At 45.2% G+C, this 20,851-nt stretch overlaps 1 protein-coding gene across 2 annotated transcripts in view; it reads right to left on the reverse strand.

The window, feature by feature from the left end:
- Positions 1 to 20,851, reverse strand: part of TEX2 (testis expressed 2) — a 118,758-nt gene that overhangs the window by 12,981 nt on the left and 84,926 nt on the right. For both annotated transcript variants that reach the window (XM_025361527.1, XM_025361528.1), the window contains exons 6-8: positions 16,741 to 16,887; positions 11,249 to 11,348; positions 734 to 866 (exon numbers count right to left, since the gene is read on the reverse strand). In XM_025361527.1, coding sequence (XP_025217312.1) covers positions 734 to 866; positions 11,249 to 11,348; positions 16,741 to 16,887 — 380 coding nt within the window. The remainder of the gene's footprint in view (positions 1 to 733; positions 867 to 11,248; positions 11,349 to 16,740; positions 16,888 to 20,851) is intronic.

A 20,851-nucleotide genomic window follows, 5' to 3' on the forward strand; every position in this document is an offset into this window, starting at 1 on the left:
AAGCAGCCTCTAGTCAACATTTTTAATATGGTAAAAACAATAATATAATTTAAATTTATAGTCAGAGCAGTCATTTTTAAGGAGAGCAGGATGTAAAAGTTCCAGCTTATCTAGTCTACGCATTTAAGAAGGAAAAAAAATTAAGCTTCATGAATTACCTCACAATTTTGGAATATTTACTAAATCAGACAAACCCTAGGCAGTAGATATGCTATCTACAAAGAAAGGGATTTACTAGGCAAGTCAACTTTGTATTATTTAGGGAAAATGCTTCTCAAAACACTTTAGGAGCACCCTCTGTGCTACAAAATCAATCATCTAATTATAAGTAATTCTGACTTTGTGATTAAAGCAGGTAGATTCAGCCTGCTCCACATATTGCTGTTTATGACCGGAAGGATCTTAATGATTCCATTCGAGGATCATTTTATTGCTCGGATGAGTCTGCCCTGCTTGTCTGAGTCAGTGATGCTTTCTGGGTAACCAATTCCATGTGTACCACCACCAGCACTGAGGTCAAAGGCACTGTCACAGCTGAGCTGGGTTGGGAAGTCACAGGCCGCTGGGGATGAGACTAGGAAACCATTCCCTGTAACGCTCTGGTCCAGGAGCACTTACACAGAAGCTCACTCAACATCCAGGGGCCCCTACACATCAAACCTGCTTCTCAAAGGCTGGAGGGAGAGGCTGGTGTCCCAGGATTGATTTAGTAAATTCATATATAGCCCCTTACCCTTCTTTGCCAATTTCTCCAACCTTCAGGGCTTCAACAAGAGGCTCTTTACCTAGTTTGGTCAAATTCATTTTGGTCTCGAGAGTCATCAGAAAGGACCCATTGTAGGACATTTCCAAATCAATCCAGAGTCCTGGAGAAATGGTGAAAAAACAGAAGGTTTTTTTCCCCCAAAAAAACACATGACTATAAATGACAGTATAAAAACTTACATTTAAAAATATCTAAGTAGGCACCATATTGAAAGTCCATGTATCGTCTGTCTACTAATCTAGGTGAGAAGAGGACTGAGCGTGCACTATGTCATCGACACACATGAGAAAAGGTCATGGAATAGATCGAGCCCCTGGTAAACAGCCAGCATCTCAGGACCCATTAACACAGTCCTGGGGAATTCAGTGCACAAGTCAGCACTGGAAGGGTCCCATGCTCTGGCTTCTAAAATCTCCTTGTATTTAGTAAGAAGATATATGCCCAGCAGAAGAAAATGGCTTGACCTAGGGCAAAGCCAGGACAAGGCATGCTGATGCCCAGCCAGTTATGAGGCAGAAGGGAAGTGCTAAGACTTCACTGTAAGCTGGGTTGTTCTTTAAAGACACATATAAGAACCACTCTTTCTTAAAATTCTCCAGTATTGGGAGTGGGACATAGAAATTGGCTCAGATTTAACAGGAAGAGTGACAAATGGGAACCAAAGAATTAACTTTCAATTCCCAGGATTATCCAGATACAACTGGGTAATTACTTTGTACCTTAAGCTAAAAATCAGCTCCTTAGGAAAGATATTACGCCAATGAGATCATATCTAAAAGGTTTGTAGCTTCATGGAATTTTACTGGGATGGCCGCTGATCAACGGTTTAAAATGCAAACAGGGTTTATCTCATGACCCTCTTCTACTTGAGGATTCTATGATTTGTCAAGTATTTTTCTGTGATTTTTCAGACTCAGGGCTCCAGAAGACCTCATGGACTTTCTATCAAAATGTGATCCTTTAAGTGGGTGTTTAAATGTTAATAAACTTTTATAGATCCTCACATGACAAATGACAACATCTAAAAGGAAATTAATCTAAAACCACTGTTCACATACAGTGTTGTTTTCAAGCTATTACAGTAAACAGCCCATCCCCTACACAGCCACCACCTCAGATAAAAGCACTGCTTAACCCCAACCAGCACTAACAGCGTCATTCCTCACTAAAGGCAGGATGATTTCCATTTTGTGTTCAACAAATTCTTTTTACCATAATTGAAGGTAATTATTTTCCATGAATGACCTGGTTTAATTAAGTGATATGGAGATCAACTGTGATTATCTTCTTTGTAGCAACACTCACAAAACTGCTGTATTTCTTGTTTACATTAAGCAGTTAAAAAGAATTAATTAGCTTGCTCTTCAAAGGTACTATTACTGGAAATAAAGGGTATATCTGCTTTAATAAAGGAATTTAGTTTTTAAGCACTTCAGGAGAAAGGGGATTACAGCAAAAGGCTAATATTAATAGATTTAAACTCAATGTAAAAAAACAAGAAGATATTTATTGTTGTATAGTATTTCCAGCTTTGAGAATTAATAGATTCAAACTACCTAGTTACTATATACATCCAAACATAATAGTTTCTTTTGAAAATTCTAGTCAAGTTTCCAATAAATATTAATAGTATGCATTGCCTTTGCAAACTGACATATTAAAGGCACCAGAATTATACTTCTTACAAAATGGAAAGTTTTGCTAGTCTGTTTTTTAAATGAAGAGATATGGATTTAGGCTTGGTAAACTGCTGGCTCACGCCCCAGTCACGGGGACATTCCACCCAATGATGTGTGGTCCAGTGTCCCTGCCAGGAGCTGGGGGGCTGGAGGAAGGCCCAGGGAAGAGCAAGGAGCCCAGTCACATAGATTGGGGCTTACGTTTCACTGGAAGTTTCTTCACTTCTGTGGCATCAGTCCCCTCGTCTGCACCAAGGAGACCTATACTGCCTCTTCCAGGGAGGGCTGTGTACACCCTGGCACCTGGCACAGTCTGACCAGGCAGCCTCCCTTTTTCTGCCTTCACCAGCCCACCCTTACTTCTTGCTCCAGTCTCCCTTGCTGCTGTTGCCAGGGAAGAGACTGTACTGGGAAGCCACGGAGCCTGATATTTGAGGATGAGACTTGGGCATCTGACTGAGCCTCTGCCTGGGGGAGTGGTCTGTTTTAAACACTGAATATGCCTCATGAGACCCACCCACAGGGCCCTGCTCAGCCCTGGCACTCATAAAAATATGAAGGAGTCAAGAATGCTTTAAGAACTTTTTTCTTCCCCGAGATGGGGTCTCACTCTCCACCCAGGCTGGGTGAGTGCCACCTGGTAAGATCTTGGCTCACTGCAACCTCCGCCTCCCAGGCTCAAGTGATCCTCCCACCACAGCCTCCCGAGTAGCTGGGACCACAGGGATGCGCCACCATGCCCGGCTAATATATATATATATTTCATTTTTGGTAGAGATGGGGTTTTGCCACGTTGCCCAGGATGATTTCAAACTCCTGAGCTCAAGTGATCCGCCTGCCTTGGCCTCCCAAAGTGCTGGGATTACTTTGGGAGGTGTGAGCCACCGCACCTGGCCTGGGAATGGTTTAAGAACTTTTAAAAGCAGACATGAATGGTAAATAAATATTCCAACAAATGACTCCAATATGAGGTGCTTGCATTCCGATGAGGGTAAGAAGACTACTTTAGCATTAAGTGTAAGAAAAATGTGCTTTTGTAACAATGACTCAGCAGGCAGAACTTGACCTGAAAACCTGGAGACGCGGGCAACTCCCAAAACTTGGAGCAAAGACCAGCTGGTTATGTGGCGGGTGAGTCAGGAGGCCCCTGCCTTGCAAGACTGCAAGATGAAATTAACAGTTACTAGAAAGGTCGTCTCCCCCTGGGGACTAACGTGGCAACAATGAGCACACGGGGACACACTCGACCCCATGAGCAGCATCTTCCCCTGTAACCCAGCTAAATGCTACTTAATCTAGAGGAATGCAGTTACACGGCCCTTTCTTTTGTACTCTTGACAAATGGTAAGACTTAGCTATAGGCATTTCACTGAAAATACTTTCTATAACCATGTGCCCTGGCTGGTGCTCAAGAACAAAACCAGAAATTGAGGAGCGGGACAATTTTGGATGCCTTTAAACAGGAGTAAGGCAGGCAGTCCTGAGAGGTTCTCTGGGAAAGGGGGCGGGAGGCATGCATACGAAAGGTCTCTTCCACATCATGTTGAGAGGTTGTCCAGTGGTAACCAGTGGCACCCAATTATTAACGGGCCCCTATAAAACTGGCACTTCAGGCTGGGTACAGTGGCTTGCGCCTGTAATCCCAGCACTTTGGGAGGCTGAGGCAGGCGGATCACTTGAGGCCAGGAGTTCAAGACCAGCCTGGCCATCATGGTGAAACCTTGTCTCTACTAAAACTACACAAATTAGCTAGGCATGGTGGTGCACACCTGTAGTCCCAGCTGCTAGGGACGCTGAGGCATGAGAATGGCTTGAGCCTGGGAGGCGGAGGTGCAGTGAGCCACAATCGCTGTACTGCACTCTAGCCTCTGTCTCATAAGAAGAAAAACAAAACAAAACAAAACCCTGGCACTTCATGCAACAACACGAGTGACAATGAAATAAGACTTAGTATGTGTACAAGGACCTGGAAGGGGCTCAGATGCTGTTTTTCCACTCTTCAGTTTCATGGGGGCAGGATCAATTACTACCACCACCACTATGCAGAGACACTGTGCCAAAAATTACAGCTTATTCCACCAAAAAGCGTGTATGCATTCTTAATGTACGATATCAGCCAAAAGCACTGAGATGAACCCCTGCCCTCAGGAAGTGTATGTCTGAAGGAAAATCAAAGTGGCCTAGGCCAGCTGGTGCAGCTCAGACCATGATGCCAGATGATATCATAAAATGCCTTTGCATTTGTCCCCACAGACAAGGAGTGGCCACAACTACAAGATGCTCTTCTGCCTTCAGCCTGGTTTTCTAGTTAACAGACCCCATGGCCTCAGGCCTCCTATGGCCAGGTGAATCTAATAATCTCACACAGCGGTTCACTGTTTTATTACTATTTAGGCATCTGTCTCACTGGAGTAGGCTTGACAGGGCACCTGCTGCTTGGGAGTAGTTAAGGGAACCAAAACCCTGCACACCTGAGCTTGGTCCTCACATTATTTTCTCCTCCATTTCCTTCTACCTGTAACTATTAATAGCTGATTTCACTATGAAAGTCAATATTTGGCATCCAAAGAACAAAACTTCTTAAAATGGAACGTTTGATAACATATTATCAAGAACAGATGTTGGAGTTATTCAGCTCTGGGAAAAACACACTAGTTACTGTTGTGCTCCTGGCAAAGAGACCAGTGCCATATCGCTCATTCAGATACTACAGAAAATTAGCAGTTCCTTGTGTGTGGATGTGTCTTTGATGACAGACATCATTTTTAGCTTTATCTACCTGTAACTGTCCTCTGAAATAGAGCTCCACCCCTTCAAGGTTGACAAGCTGCAAATCAGGCTCCCCTGTCCCCCACCCAACGCATGTTCCACAAGAGGTATGATTTCCCCTTCCCACACTAAGCCCTTTCCACACTAAGTGTTTTTCTTCCCGCAGCACGATCTGGTCGGAGCCACTCCTATCAGCCTCGTGCACTAGAGTATGGCCCTGCCTTGGTGCTCAGGCCCAGGCAGCCCCAGTGGCTGTAGCTGCCCTCTAATGTCGCTCTTGAAGCAGGTGTGGCAGGAGGAGTGGGCAAGTCATGACTGGCTCTGGCTCCAGTTTTCTGTTATTACTCAGATGGCAAAGTAGCATCAGTCCCAACACTGGATGTGAAGGCACCAGGCACGTAGGTAGTGGATCCTAGTAGGATCCAGTCTGGAACACTGGACGTGAAGGCACCAGGCACAGAGGTTAAGGTCTGCAACATCAGTCCAGATGACTAAGGGCAACTCTGGAGACAGACAAGGTTTCTATTTCTGTGGGACATGGTAATATTTCCATAGAATCTATGTATTCAGTCTAAATTTGGGCTGTTATTTGGGTATCCTGAAACAAGGCAAAACCCAATAGGGTCCTCTGTCTATGTGGACACTCAGTGGCTATTTTCAGTTTTAGATTCATGCTGCAAACATCCCGAAGACGAAATGAATTCATCTAAGCCTGAGGGGTTGTGGTCTGCATCCTTGGCTCATTCTGACCCTGCTGACACACCTGTGGACACCTGTTCTGAAACCGCTGGTGTCAGGCACAGAAGATAAAAACCTACTGACAGAAGCAGCCCCCACCCAGCCTCTTCAGGATGATTTTATTAATACTAACAAAGTGGCCGGAGGGCAGCAGCTAATGCTGATGCTTACTATGTGCCACATGCTCCGAGTGCTTTACATGTAACACTGCATCTCTACCACTCCCAAACGAGGCGGGCAGCACTGCCACCAGCACTTGAAAGATGGGGAAACTGAGGTATAGAGTGGTTAGTGGCTTCCCCACAGTTGTACCGCTGAATGGTGTATGAGCAGGACCCAAAACACAGGTGACCTGGCTGTACAGCCAGTGCTCATGGGCAGCCTTTGACCAGGCCTAGACTCCATGGAACAGGCTGGAAGTGTGAGGCTGCTGCTGAACTGGGCAAGTCACCCCCCTCTGGGCTTTGGCTCATACAAACATGGCAGGGGAGAGTAAGGCAAAGCTGACTGCCCTTTCAAGTCTGCCCAATTCTTCAAGGGTTTTGAAAAAGAGCCATGTTTTCTAAATGTTTAGCCATAAGAAAAAAGATTTGGAGAGCATACACCAAACATGTACTAAAAAGGTAACCCTGGTTCTCTCTGAATGGCGGGATGACGGGTAATATTTTCCTTTTGGCCTTTCCTGAATATTTCCAATTTTCCCACAATGAGTATTTGTTGAATGAATGAACAAACATTACCCTAATGGAGTTAATAAAATAACTGGAAAGAGTTTGGCTGAGTGGCAGGCCCTGGAGGCGGCAGCCCAGGGTAGGGATGAAGGCTGGGTAGAGGAGGCCAGTCTGGTAGGGGAAGGGTAACATACACAGGTTTCTGGACTTTGCTGTGTGGCCTAAAGGAAAGAAAGGAAATCCATATATATCCCGCAGGTAGAGGGGCTAGTTCCAGGGTGTGTGTGGAGTGAGGAGGCGTCAGAGCTGAGGCAGGAGGAGCACAGTCAGTTTCTAAGGGACGGAGCTTGTCTATCGTCCAGCCATCTGCCTTTGGTGGGAAGTGAGGCTGCTCTGGGAAAGGTGGTCATTTAACCTCATTCACTTCACTTGAGACAGGTTGTGTGTGTTGGAACAGGGACAAGCCAACATGGCCATCATGTGCTATTTCATTCAGAAGAACCACAGACTTTACTTCTCACAGCAGCAAGGCCATGAAAGCTAAGAATGCTGTTTTTTTGTGTGTTTTGTTTTGTTTTGTTTTTCCTGTTTATCCTAGTAGGATCTGCCAGCTTTGATCTGTAGGATGGTCAACTGGACACTATGGCCACCTCCATGCTAAACGCCCTAACAGCAGCATCCAGGCAGCCATGATAATAACAATTCTTAGTTGGCACTCATAGAGCTCCTCCTTGCTCCAGATGCTGTTCTAGTGCCTTTTTTGTATTGACTCATTTAATCCTCACGACAAGCTTATGGAGTAGGTGCTGTAAGAATCCCTATTTGAACCGGACGCAGTGGCTCATGCCTGTAATCTCAGCACTTTGAGAGGCTGAGGTGGGTGGATCAGCTGAGGTCAGGAGTTCAAGACCAGCCTGGCCAACCTGGAGAAACCCCCTCTCTACTAAAAAATATAAAAATTAGCCAGTCATGGTGGTAGGTGCCTGTAATCCCCACTACTTGGGAGGCTGAGACAGAAGAATCGCTTGAACCCAGGAGATGGAGGTTGCAGTGAGTTGAGATCGTGCCATGGCACTCCAGCCTGGACGACAAGAGTGAAACTCCATCTCAAAAAAAAAAAAAGAATCCCTATTTGACAGATGAGGAAGTGAAGAGGTTCAGGGGCTTGCTTGAGGCCATGGTGCTGTGGACCAGGCAGTCAGGGGTCCAGAGCTGGTGCTCAAAACCAGTGCTACCTCTTGCCTCAAGAAGAGCATCCCTAGGACGGGATAATCCAACCAGCTGGGTCCAAAATATCCCTTCTGAGCATGTGCCTCCAACAAACAAGCACAAGTCAGGAAATATTTTTAAAAAGAACGTGAGGGGATCCCATAGGAGGTGGTGCTCCTTAGAGCTGTGAAGGCCTCCTTCACCTGGGTCGCATTTCCCTGGAAGGTGAGCTCTGCTTTTTCAGAGTCAGTTTGCTTGTCACCCAGATTCAAATTTCACTAAAAGGAAAGATTCCCCCTTAGAGCACTGGAATCCAAAATGCTTATTTCTTTTTCTTTTTCTTTTTTTTTTTTTTTGAGACAGAGTCTTGCTCTATCACCCAGGCTGGAGTGCAGTGGCGTGAACTCGGCTCACTGCAAGCTCCACCTCCTGGGTTCAGGCCATTCTCCTGCCTCAGCCTCCCGAGGAGCTGGGACTACAGGCGCCTGCCACCATGCCCGGCTAATTTTTTGTATTTTTAGTAGAGACGGGGTTTCACTGTGTTAATCAGGATGGTCTTGATCTCCTGACCTCGTGATCCGCCCGCCTCGGCCTCCCAAAGTGCTGGGATTACAGGCGTGAGCCACAACGCCCGGCCAAAATGCTTATTTCTTTCATGGTCATTTCTGTTTTATCATCATACACGTATCATTTGTGGACTTTGAAAACCCTACTGGCTTTATGTCTTTATTGTTTCGGGGCAAATCTCTAAAAACATACCCTGAAAGGAGTTAAATAGCCTCAAATGGATTAAAAACTGGCAAAGCTTTGACCTATATAGTGAAATGTCTCACCATAGCTCCTGCTCTAGAAGAACAGTTAAGAAGCTGGACACTTAGGTGTTTGGTGAATTTTACTCAAAGCCTGACCAAGCTGCCCTGAGGGGCTGCAGAGTTCAAAGCCACAGGGGCCTGGTTGTGGCCCTGCTCCCCTCTCCTTGGAAATTTCTATAAATTCAGCAAAGGATAGTCCTGAGATAAGAGGCTGCTAACACATTAGAAAAAAGAGCATGCACACTTATTATTCACTTTCTTTAAGCCTCTCATGAGGTTTGTGTTAGCTGATCATCCACCAGCTTGTTATACATTTCTAAAGAGGCAAAGAGCAAAACGGAATAGAGAGGCCACCTGAGTTAGAGGAAGAAACGTAGCAGTTGTACACTGATGGAGTGAAGATGCTAGCTAGCTATGCAGTGAACACATACATGATTTTTTTTTTTTTTGAGACAGTCTCGCTCTGGTGCCCAGGCCTCAGACTCCCGAGTAGCTGGGATTACAGACCAGGATGACACTAGGGCCCAAGGTTACATCTTCATCTTATTTCTAAAGCTCTGTTATTTTCTTTCTTTCTTTTTTTAAAGACAGAGTCTTGCTCTGTTACCCAGGCTGGAGTGCAGTGGCACAATCTCGGCTCATTGCAACCTCTGCCTCCTGGGTTCAAGCTATTCTTGTGCCTCAGCCTCCTAAGTCGCTGGGATTACAGGCATGTACCACCATGCCCGGCTGACTTTTGTATTTTTAGTAGAGACGGGGTTTCACCATGTTGGCCAGGCTGGTCTCGAACTCCTGGCCTCAAGTGATCCACCTGCCTCGGTCTTTCAAAGTGCTAGGATTGCAGGCATGAGCCATCGCGCTCAGCCAATGCATCTTTTACAATTTTGCATGGGGTTAAAAACACTCTAGTTAAGCCATTTGCCAAGAATTGAAATGTTTTCTACTTTTACTTTCAGTGAACCCAAACCTAGACACACCCAGATTCATCAAGGTGTAGACATAATTGAGGCGTTACAGGTGAGCTCAACATGCAAGAATTAGATGGACTTCTCTGGATGTGCAAATACTACCCTGGTCTATCTTTCTGAAATTGACATAATGCTAAAAACCTGGATGGGTTGTCAGCTGAAATACTGCTGGAGAGATACGCTAGAGCTGCTAACTATAGTGCTAGAAAAATCTCTTCATATTTACATCAAATACAACAGCAGAAAAACTGATTTCACTAAACACAATTCAAGAACCATCTGATACAGCCAGAGAGAAAAGTAGCTTCCATACTCTACAAATTTTATAAAACATTTACTTCAAAACAACTATCACTCTCTTGAAAAGCTATAATTATTTTTTCTCCTACCTTGTTCCTAAGCCATTTTAGGAAAAATGTAAATATGGTTGAAGTGGAAAGAGGCTTACTTGCCAAGGGAGGCTACAGTAAAAACATCAGTGAGAATTCTCTCTGCATGCTAATGGGCTATTCTGGCCTACCTGGCTCATTCCTTTTTTACCAAACTCCTGTGTACTAAATTTTCCCTGTCAAGATCCTTTTAAAACCATATTTATGGTTTATGTGACATAAGAGATACAAATCTTCACATCATCATCATCATCATCATTTTACGCAAACTGTCTACAATCTGATCAGCTCTTTAACCCCCCACTCACAAAAGCAGACATAAATAATGTGTTAGTGACATGTTTAAAAACTCAAATCTGAGACCTTTCCTCCAGCAGGGAGCCCTACTCTCAAAATATTGCCTTTGAATATACTGTATGTCTTCATTTCTCAAACATGTACTGAGCACCTACTAGAAGTAACAAAGAACGTAAAGACAGAAGACAAGAAACTCAAAAAATCTGGAACCTACAAGTCAGGGGAGGTAAGGATGTGAACACAAGTGAGGAGAGGCAGCTCCTGGCAAGGGGCTGGGGCTGGGGCTGGGGCAGCTGCGCCTGTGAGGACCATGAGAGGTGAGCGGAAGTGAAATCCAGCCACTGCCTCATGCCCTGGCAAGGGCTGCAACCCCCACAAAAGCACAGGCCCCATCAGCTGGCATGTGGGCATCATTGGGCTGGAGGAGACCCTATAATAACCAAGAGACTAGAAGACTTAGGACGGGAGCTTGGATCTATTCCAAATCTTTTTTTTTTTTTTTGAGAGAGTCTCACTTTAGTCACCCAGGCTGGAGTCCAGTGGCACGATCTCGGCTCACTGCAACCTCCATCTCCTGGGTTCAAGCGATTCTCCGGCCTCAGCCTCCTGGGTAGCTGGGATTACAGGCACCTGCCACCACGCCCGGCTAATTTTTGTTCTTTTTTAGTAGAAATGGTGTTTCACCATGTTGGCCAGGCTGGCCTCGAATTCCTGACCTCAGGTGATCATCCTGCCTTGGCCTCCCAAAATGCTGGGATTACAGGCATGAGCCACCATGCCCGGCCCCAAATCAGTTTTAAGGCCATGATTGGTAAGAACAAAAAGACACTCAACATGAAACAGATGATTTAAAAAGTCCTCAACACCCTCCAAACACAAAGCCATCATGGTACTGAATCTGCAGCAAAGGATATATTTTAACACTCATAGAATGCTCAGTTCGGAGTTACCTTGGTGATCAACGTAAGGCTTGAAGGCCTGGAGGATTTTTGGCACAGCCACGCCCATGTCAAGTTCCGTCAGAGTGAGTTCATTCATAAAGTAGGGGAGCTAGAGGAAACAAGCAAACAATGAGTGAGACCCATAAGCAACCTATAAAACATGCTGTTAGAAGTCAACATGCTTCCGGAGAGGATGGTGGTCAAGGTTTTGGGACATACCATTTATGTGACAAAAACATAATGTGCACACATCATGTACTAGGCTTCATAGTCCAGACAGAGCCATGAAGAGGTCAGGCCAGGGCCTGGCTCTCACGGGTTTACAATAGAAAGGCAGAAACAGGTAAATATGTAGACAGTATACTTCCAGAGAGTGATCAGTGCTGCAAAGAACATCAAGCAGGTAATGGGCAGAGGGAACATGGGGGTGGCTGTTTTGGCTGAGGAGGTCAGGGACAGCTTCCCTGAGGAGTGGCATTTGAGCAGAGACCACCTATGGAGAAGAAGCCAGTCATGCTCATTAACAATACCCTACATTTGCTGACGTAAGGGAAAACAGACCTCTCTCAGATTCTCGGTGGGGAGTAAGAAACTGCTACCACAAGGCCAGGTACAGTGGCTCATGTCTGTAATCCCAGCACTTTGAGAGGCCAAGGTGGGCAGATCAGTTGAGGTCAGGAATTCAAGACCAGCCTGGCCAACATGGTGAAACCCCGTCTCTACCAAAAAATACAAAAATCAGCCAGGCGTGGTGACATGCACTTGTAGTCCCAGCTAGTCAGAGAGGCTGAGGTGGGAGGATCACTTGAACCTGGGGGCAGAGGTTGCACCACTGCACTCTAGCCTGGACAACAGAGCGAGACTGTGTCCAAAAAAAAAAAAAAAAAAGAAAAGAAAAGAAATTGCTACATTTCCGATAGGCAAACTTACACCTGTATGAAAATCCTTGAAAAACAGCACATCCTGGCCGAGCATGGTGGCTCATGCCTGTAATCCCAGCACTTTGGGAAGCCGAGGCAGGCGGATCATGAGGTCAAGAGATTGAGACCATCCTGGCTAACACGGTGAAACCCCATCTCTACTAAAAATACAAAAAATTAGCCGGGTGTGGTGGCATGCACCTGCAGTCCCAGCTACTCAGGAGGCCAAGGCAGGAGAATTGCTTGAACCCGAGAGGCGGAGGTTGCAGTGAGCTGAGATCGTGCCACTGTACTCCAGCCTGGGTGACAGAGTGAGACTCTGTCTCAAAAAAAAAAAAAAAGAAAAATAGCACGTCCTTTGACCTCATGCTGGACATTTTCTGTTTGCCCTGCCAGATCTACACACTACCCCCAGTGGTTGGTCGGTGTGAACTGTGCCAACGGTCTCCCTTACCCTCCAGCTTCTGGTTGGGCATGGCCATGGGATACACCAACGGGCAGTGGATGGGGAGGCACACGGAGAAGAGTGTTGTTGGGCATTTGTCCCCCCGATCTACCAAAGGCCACAGCTCCTGTAACACAGGCAGCCTCTCCACACAGCTGCCCTGCCCAAGTTCTGGAAACTGCTCCTTGTCTTTGCCACTCCAGGGAGAGTAACAGCTCCCACTTCTGCTAGCTCTGGAGTGTAGCACTCTCCCTATGGGTTTTTCTCCATCTGCCCACACCTTTATAAATATTTCCTTCAGCAAACTCGCCCCAGAGTTACTTATCTGAGTGTGCCATCTGCTTCCTGCTGGGACCCTGACTAATACGCCCAAATCTATCCGTAGGAATTTATTCTACAGGAAATAACGTAAGAATACTGGCATCATGCTTAAAAATTCCTACTTCATCTCAAGCTTATAGAATTAATTCATCTATATTTTCTCTGCTTGCATTTGTGGATGTATATGTATTTCTTAAAAATATTTATTCTATTCATAATTTTAGTGTAAGATGTAAATTAGGGATCTAGCTTAATTTTTCCCCCAAATGGTTGGTCAGCAATCTCAACCTATTTATTCAGCAACGAACACTTGCCCTACTAATCTGTTCCGCCACCTTGAAGTACTAAATTCCCACTGCACTGGAGTCTGTACCGAATTTCCACCAGTATCAAACTGCTTGACTACTTTAGCTTTCTAATACACTTCAGCTTTACAGTATACTTTTAAATCTGGCAAGTCCCTCTCCTTTTTTTTTCTCCCAGAATTCTCTTAGTTATTTTCATAAGTATTTTTCCAGTTGAATGTTACAATAGTTTTATAAAATTTAGAATAAAATTAAGAGGTTTTTAAAAATTAAATGTAAACTAAATATTCCACATAAAATGAGGTAGCATCTCGTCAGGCATGGATTTAATACCTAACTTGGCTGGACCTCTTCAGCTGTTTCTCTGCAGAGAAACATAAACTTTCAGGATTCACCAATCAGAGAATGTAATCTCTGATGGAATGTAATCTCTGATAGAATGTAATCTCTGATAGAATGTCATCTGTGATTTTTTGTTGGGGGAAAGGGTTACGTTAAAGAGGTTATAATGTCTATGATGAACAAAATGTGAGTAGAGACAGTGTTCAAAGGCGTAGTTTTGAATTGGTGTTTGCTATATTTGGAAAACCTTTTTCCAAAGCATTAATGTTGTAAGTGGTGTTGGCCTATCAACCTACAAAATGCTACTTGGCCAAGAATGTAACCAAAGTCTTGCACACTTGCCCTGTCCTTTTTGTCCACTGTTGTCATTCAAATGCCGTGCTTCAGGGAGCATGCCAAGTTAGAGAGACTTCCAAGGGAGAGCCAGGGAATACTGTTACCTCCAACAGTGTTTCTTTTCTTTTTTTTTGAAACAGGATTTTGCTCTGTCACTTGGGCTGGAGTGCAGTGGTGCAATCATGGCTCACTGTAGCCACAACCTCTTGGGGTGAAGCAATCCTCCCACCTCAGCCTTCTGAGTAGCTGGGACTATAGGCACATGCCACTATCACGCCTGGATAATTTTTTTATTTTTTGTAGAGATAGGGTCTCGCTATGTTGCCTAGTCTAGTCTCAAACTACTGGGCTCAAGATTTCCTCCACTTCGGCCTCCTGAAGTGCTGGATTACAGGCATGAGCTACCATGCCTGGACATCCAACGGTGTTTCTATGGGAATGTCAGTCTGACACTGAGCCACAGGATTGAGGGCAAGGCCAGCAAAGAGTTCTCCATGTCAGGCCTTCCAGGGAACCAGGGGATCGGGGAGATCTGTGTCACAGGGGAAAGCTCACGCTCCTCTAGACACCACTTCCCTATCCCCATTTTGGCTCTTGACTGGCTATTAACCAATACCCACTCACTACTAGGCTTAAGGCTTAGTTCCTCCCAGGGGTACTTGGATATTTGGTGGCAATCAGTTCTTTTGGTAGGGGTGGTGACAGCTTCAGAATTTGGTAATATCCTTCTGCTTTCCTGTTTCTTCTGTTACCAGGGGCTCCTCTGGTCTGCAGGCACTTCACAGTGAAGCAGATCAGGAGGGGGTGGAGGGCATGGATGGAACTCACTGCCCACCTCTAGCCTCTGGCACTGCTGCATCTAGGCCACACTTCTCCACTCTAACCTTTTAGTACTTCTGACCTCAAAAAACAAAAGGAAGTTTAAGTCTGTGAACTACAAACGCCTCCATGATAATCAACAGGAGAAAATGAAAACAGTCTTTCCCTCAACTTTCTCCAGGATGAGGGGGGCACCTTCACAAACAGGGCAGAGGCTCTGTGGACTTCCAGCTCAAGAGAGAAGGGTGGGACCTCTCAAACCAGTTTGGTTTTGTTGTTGCTGCTGTTGTTTTTACAGATGGGAGTCTTGCTCTGTCACCCAGGCTGGAGTTTGGTGGTGCGATCATAGCTCAGAACTCCTGGGTTCAAGTCATCCTCTCGCCTCAGCAACCCAAGTTTCTGGGACTATAGGTGTGCACCAGCACTCCTGGCTCAAGTTGGTTTTGGAATGCTTGTAGCAGGGGAGCAGCATCCCATCTGGAGTTCAAGTATGTCCTCCTTTCTTTTTGCACACTGCCAGGAACTGCAGCCCTCCTGCTCAGGGAAGGGCCCCTCTTGCTTAGGGAAGGGCTCGAGATAGACTCTGGGAAAAGAGCAGGGCCAGCCCTACCCATATGCCTTCACCTGGAACTCAAGCCCTCCATCATTTCCAAAAACGCGGAGAGGCTGAGTGAGCTCTAGATTGGCTACTGACACTGCATCTCCCAACACAGAGGGTTACTGCTACCTGTTGTCTCCTGCTATGGAACTGGCTAGCAGAAGCACGTTCAACCCTCAAACTACCTCAGGAACACAAACAGGCTGACACTTGTCAACAGAGCCCTCCCCCAAAATCTGCCTTGAAATCTACCCTTCTGGCTCAGAGGGCAGCCCCTCCTTCCTCTTTCTCAGGAGCTGGGGAAGAAGGGACACTGGCCCACAGACAGCAGCCAGAGTTTGACGAGGCAGGAAAAGCTCTGTTCTTTACTCAAAAGAACAACAGAAATCAACCTGAAGCTCCTCTATGCCCATATTTTCCTTCTAATCTAGTTTATCATAGTTCACTGTTTCTTAGTCTAGCGTCCTTGAACTTTCTGAGATAATGGGCAAAATTTTGTGTCAACGTGTTTTTCTAGTGAAAGGATCTCATAGGTTTCTGCTTCTCAAAAATATCTCTGATCCATACAACTTCAGAGCTACTGACTTAAGCTACTGACAGTGTTTGGTGAGGATTTGGGATCCAAAGTGACTCTTCCTTGGCTGGGTCTTCATTGGGTCAAAAACTTAGTTTAAAAGAACCTCAAGATTCTCAATAAGGTCTCCTGGTTGGCAAATGAGTCATTTAATGACAGCCATACTTACACAGTTCAAACTCACTTCCAACTGGGCCTGGATTAGCACCAGAGTGTTTCTTCAGCAAAGAGAGCCCAAAATAAAGTACCATCTGGCCAAAAAGTAAAGGTCAAACACAGACACACTTAAAGTGCAGTGCTAACTTTCCCAGCTTGAGAGGGAGCACAGCCTGGGAAAGAGGGCTTATGTAGTCTGGTATTTTCCTCAGTCAGTTTACTAAGAGGCCTTAAGTAGTCTCATGTTTTCTTCAGTGAGTATACTAAGAGGCCTTAAGTAATCTTTATTTTCCTCAGAGGATATACCATGTGGCCTAGACTGCTGTGGGGCTGGGTGGGCTCTGGATGTACAATTTAAGTTCTTTTCCAACATAAAAATAACAATTATATAACACAAATTGGTTACAAGAGCTCACATTTTCCCAAACCAAATTCTGGATTATCACCTAGAGTGGATAACAACGAGGGCACCACAAGAAAATGAGTAAACATTAATGTTCACTAAGCCCCCAGTTAATCATAAGGTCAGTCTGTGGTCAAGGTCAGATGTGCTGTTTGAGAACTTACTACCCTCATATGTTATATGCTTGAACCAAGTTATTTTTCACTTAGGACATAAGGGTACAAAACTTCCAGAAATGAAGAAGTATAGAGGATTAGGAGCCTCTTGTGTGGAAAGTGATACCTTTATTTTGCTGAGTTTCATTTGGATCTTCTTAGACACCAGATCAGACCAGTATTTCTCTCCTAAGAAGTCCCAAAATATTCTTCCAAGCAAGGCATTCACCCAGGCTTCCTGTTCTTCCTCCTCAGAGGGTGGAGCCTCTGGCAACTGGCAAAAGAAAAGGGACCAAAATTAGCTAGAAAGCAACTGCAGAATAAGACAGGTGCTTATTTTTATAAAGTCACTGAAGGTCCCTCCTTATAGAAACAGGAGATCACAGGAGTCATTCTCCTTCCCTATAAATTACAAGTCGCACATTATATTGGTGACTAGAAAAGGGGAGAAATGAAAGCTGCCATCACAGCTAAAACCTTCTCTTTGTCTGTTTTCTTTTTCTACCAGTCTTCCTGTACACCAGTTAATATTTCATACAATTAGCTTAGCCAAACTGCTCTGCCTCCAAATCAGCTTGTTATCAACATTATGCATCAGTGATACATCTGATAAAATGCCTGCCCATCTTTCTTCAAGCTAAGGCTTGGACGTGTAATTGTCAAGCTGGTGCTCATCCAGGCAGACACCACAGTTTCCCAACGGTCAGGACTCAAGTTCAGCCTGAACCCTGTGAGGTCAAAATACTCCCGGGATGCTTAAAAATACTGATGCCTGGATCCTACCCCCAGAGTCACTGATTTCAGTGAGCATCAGGAGTTCCAGACACTCCCTTGGTAATGTAATCAACAGGCAAGACAAAGAATCACAGATCTGGATTAGAGAGAGCTGCTCTCAGGGCTTCCATGAAACATCTACAGCTGTTCTCACCAATCTAGGCCCAGTGAAATACCCCGATCCTTACTTCCATTTGATACGATCCATCTGAAGCATCTGCTGTGGCCCATGTGTGAGGTGGGGGAGAGAGCGAATCTGAGTCTCTGATTTCCTTGGCTAATCATTAGACTATGCACTCTGGCCTGGAGGGGGTCAGGGATGGAGATAAAGAAGGGGTAAAGAGCAGCACCCACAGACCGTGTTGTAAGGTTTATGCGGTTGGTGCAGGCACGGGCTGAGAACTCAGTCATGTAGCAGCTGTCCACTGACCACATGCCAGCCCTATGGGCACACTCCTGTCTCAGGTCCACTCATGTCTCACAATACCCTGGAAAGACAGGAACTTTACTTCCATTTTAGAAATGAGTGCAGCGCCTGACACAGAGTCCTGTTCTCCCGTCCTCTATCTGCTCTGTCCTGTGTGTGGCGGTGGGGGTGGGGGAAGGGTAGCTGGCCCCCTGATATAGCAGACATTTTCCTGTGCTGAGGTCTCCAATTAGACTGTAGCCTTGCAGAAACAATGAGCTTTGGAAAGCAAATATTAAGATTTAGAAATGCAGAATCTGTGAATTATTCCCCCTTTCCCCTCCCTCTATGGCGTCTATAAGTGCATCTGTTCTGCCCTCACGGGCTGGCTGCAGCTATAACACACACTAGACACTCTCATCACCTCCACGCTTTGTGCTTGTGTATTCATGCCAGTGCTATCCATTCTGGGCAGCTGTGTGGCTGGGTCAGTGGTATGGTGCACATGTTGTTGCTTGGTGTGCGTGGATTTGAATCTGCAGATCTGATTGTGAGTACTCCCAAGGCCTACAGCACACAGCTCCACGCAATCATTTGAAGCTTGGTGCTCACCAGTCACTGAGCTGTGCCTGAGCCAGCACACTGCTCATCCCAGCTCTCTGCTAGTCTTGCTAAGAGGTGAGGCCAGCTGGACTTCCTGGGTCCAGTGGGGACTTGGAGAAATTTTCTTACAAGAGGGTTGTAAAAACGCACCAATCAGCACTCTGTAGCTAGCAAGAGGATTGTAAAATGCATCAATGAGCGCTCTGTAAAAACGCACCAATCAGTGCTCTGTAAAATGCACCAATCAGCACTCTGGTGTAAAACGCACCAATCAGCAGGATCCTAAAAGTAGCCAATCGCAGGGAGGATTGAAAAAAGGGCATTCTGATAGGACAAAAACGGAACATAGGTGGGGACAAAAAGGGAATAAAAGCTGGCCACCCCAGCCAGCAGCCATGGCAACCCGCTTGTGCCCCCTTCCACGCTGTGGAAGCTTTGTCCTTTTATTCTTCACAATAAACCTTGCTACTGCTCACTCTTTGGGTCTGTGCCACCTTTAAGAGCTGCAACACTTACCACTAAGGTCCATGGCTTCATTCTTCAAGTCAGCGAGACCACAAACCCACTGGCAGGAAACAGCTCCGGACACACTTCCACAGCCTGTGCCCTCTCTTTCTGGGGGGCCTAGGGTTCGCTTACATTTTTCAATCACATGTCACTGCAGGACTTTATATTCTACAGAAGTCCTTCAAATTTGAGTTTTCAAAGGTCTCCCTTATGAACGTTGGTGAGTCTCATTTAAAAAAAAAAAAAAAGGTTTAAAAAAGAAGGCATGCTGGTCAGCCCATTTCAGAAGACATGGATCTGCCTCACTCTTCTTAATGGACACGGATTCTATCTGGGCTTTTCTAGTACTGTGACGTTTTCTGTCTTTAACCAAGACATTTTCCATCACTACGTCCTGGATGGAAGGGCAAGAGTCTGCAGCGGTGAATGCTTGGCCATGCCACAACTTGTACATGTTTTTTTGAATCCCTTTTCTCTCTGACTGAACAGTCCCTTCCCAGCCCCCAGGGTAACTCGTTCAGCTTTTCTGAGGTTACTGTCTTTGAATCCCATCCGATTATTTATACAGACTTCTGCATAAACACTCATCCAAGGGCAATGCCCACCTGGGCCCTCAGACAGTACTAAGTTGCTGCCCACGTAAGACACCATATGTCTTACTTTAGATGTGTAGGTTACACAAGAGAATAAGTTACCTTTTCCCTTCCCTAGAGGGAGCATCTACCCTTTATTAGCCTTTCTTTACAACCCTAGTTACTCACAGGGAAACAGTTTTAGCACAAAATAGCAAGAAACAAAGGCTATTTCACAATGTATATCCAAGCCAATGGCATACGATGTGGTAAACAAATTTCTGAAATAACCGACACGCAGGTTTTTTTTTCAACAGTTCCTTTTTCCAATGCAAGCTTCTCTCCACAGACACACTGGGAACAAAGAAAAATTCCAGAGCAGAACATCGATAATGCATCAAAGAAGCTTCATGAGGGAAACCTGGATTCAACAGCCTGCTAGGAAGTCTCAACGAATGTCATAAAAATTTAAGAGCTTAAAGAATCAATGTGCATACATTTCCTAATATCACCATTTGGCTATAGGATGAAATGTGTGGAGGATATTCATTTCACCATCTCAACTGTATATGAAATGGTAACTTTCCAAAAATGGCTTCCAAATAAGTGTAGAGAAAATTCAATGGTTTGAAGCTGAAGCAAGCCCATCAAAACTGCGTAGCTCTTGGGATATACGTTATTTAAAACTAACCTCTCAAACTAAAGTAGGACAGATTTACTGAAGTCTGTGGTGTAACATTTCCTATTAAAAATGGCCAGGAGGCCAGCCCAGCTTTTCTGTTACAAAGAGTGTGTAGTGCCCCCAGTCCTCTTTGGCCACACCCAGTGTACTGCCAGGGGGGGTTGCATAAGGGACAGTGTGGTCCAGGAGATGACACAGCGAAGGACCCTACCCCTGTGTTTGTTTGTTTCCCTTGATTAAAAAAAAATGCATATGTACTATAGAAAACATCCATAATCCCGCTACTCAGATTTAAAACATTTTAAACATTATTTAAAACATTTTTACTATATTTTCTTTCAGTTTCTTTTCAGTGTATATAAACATTTAAGAATATAGAACTTTTAAAAAGCAAAATTAGGCCGGGCGTGGTGGCTCATGCCTGTAATCCCAGCACTTTGGGAGGCCGAGGCGGGCAAACCATGGCGGCAAGAGATTGAGACCATCCTGGCCAACATGGTGAAATCTTGTCTCTACCAAAAATACAAAAATTAGCTGGGCATGGTGGTGCATGCCTATAGTCCCAGCTACTCAGTAGGCTGAGACAGGAGAATCGCTTGAGCCCGGGAGGTAGAGGTTGCAGTGAGCCAAGACCGTGCCACTGCACTCCACCCTGGCGACAGAGCAAGACTCTGTCTCAAAAAAAAAAAAAAAA

The sequence above is a fragment of the Theropithecus gelada genome, chromosome 16 (genome assembly GCF_003255815.1).
Source record: "Theropithecus gelada isolate Dixy chromosome 16, Tgel_1.0, whole genome shotgun sequence".
NCBI lineage: Eukaryota > Metazoa > Chordata > Mammalia > Primates > Cercopithecidae > Theropithecus > Theropithecus gelada.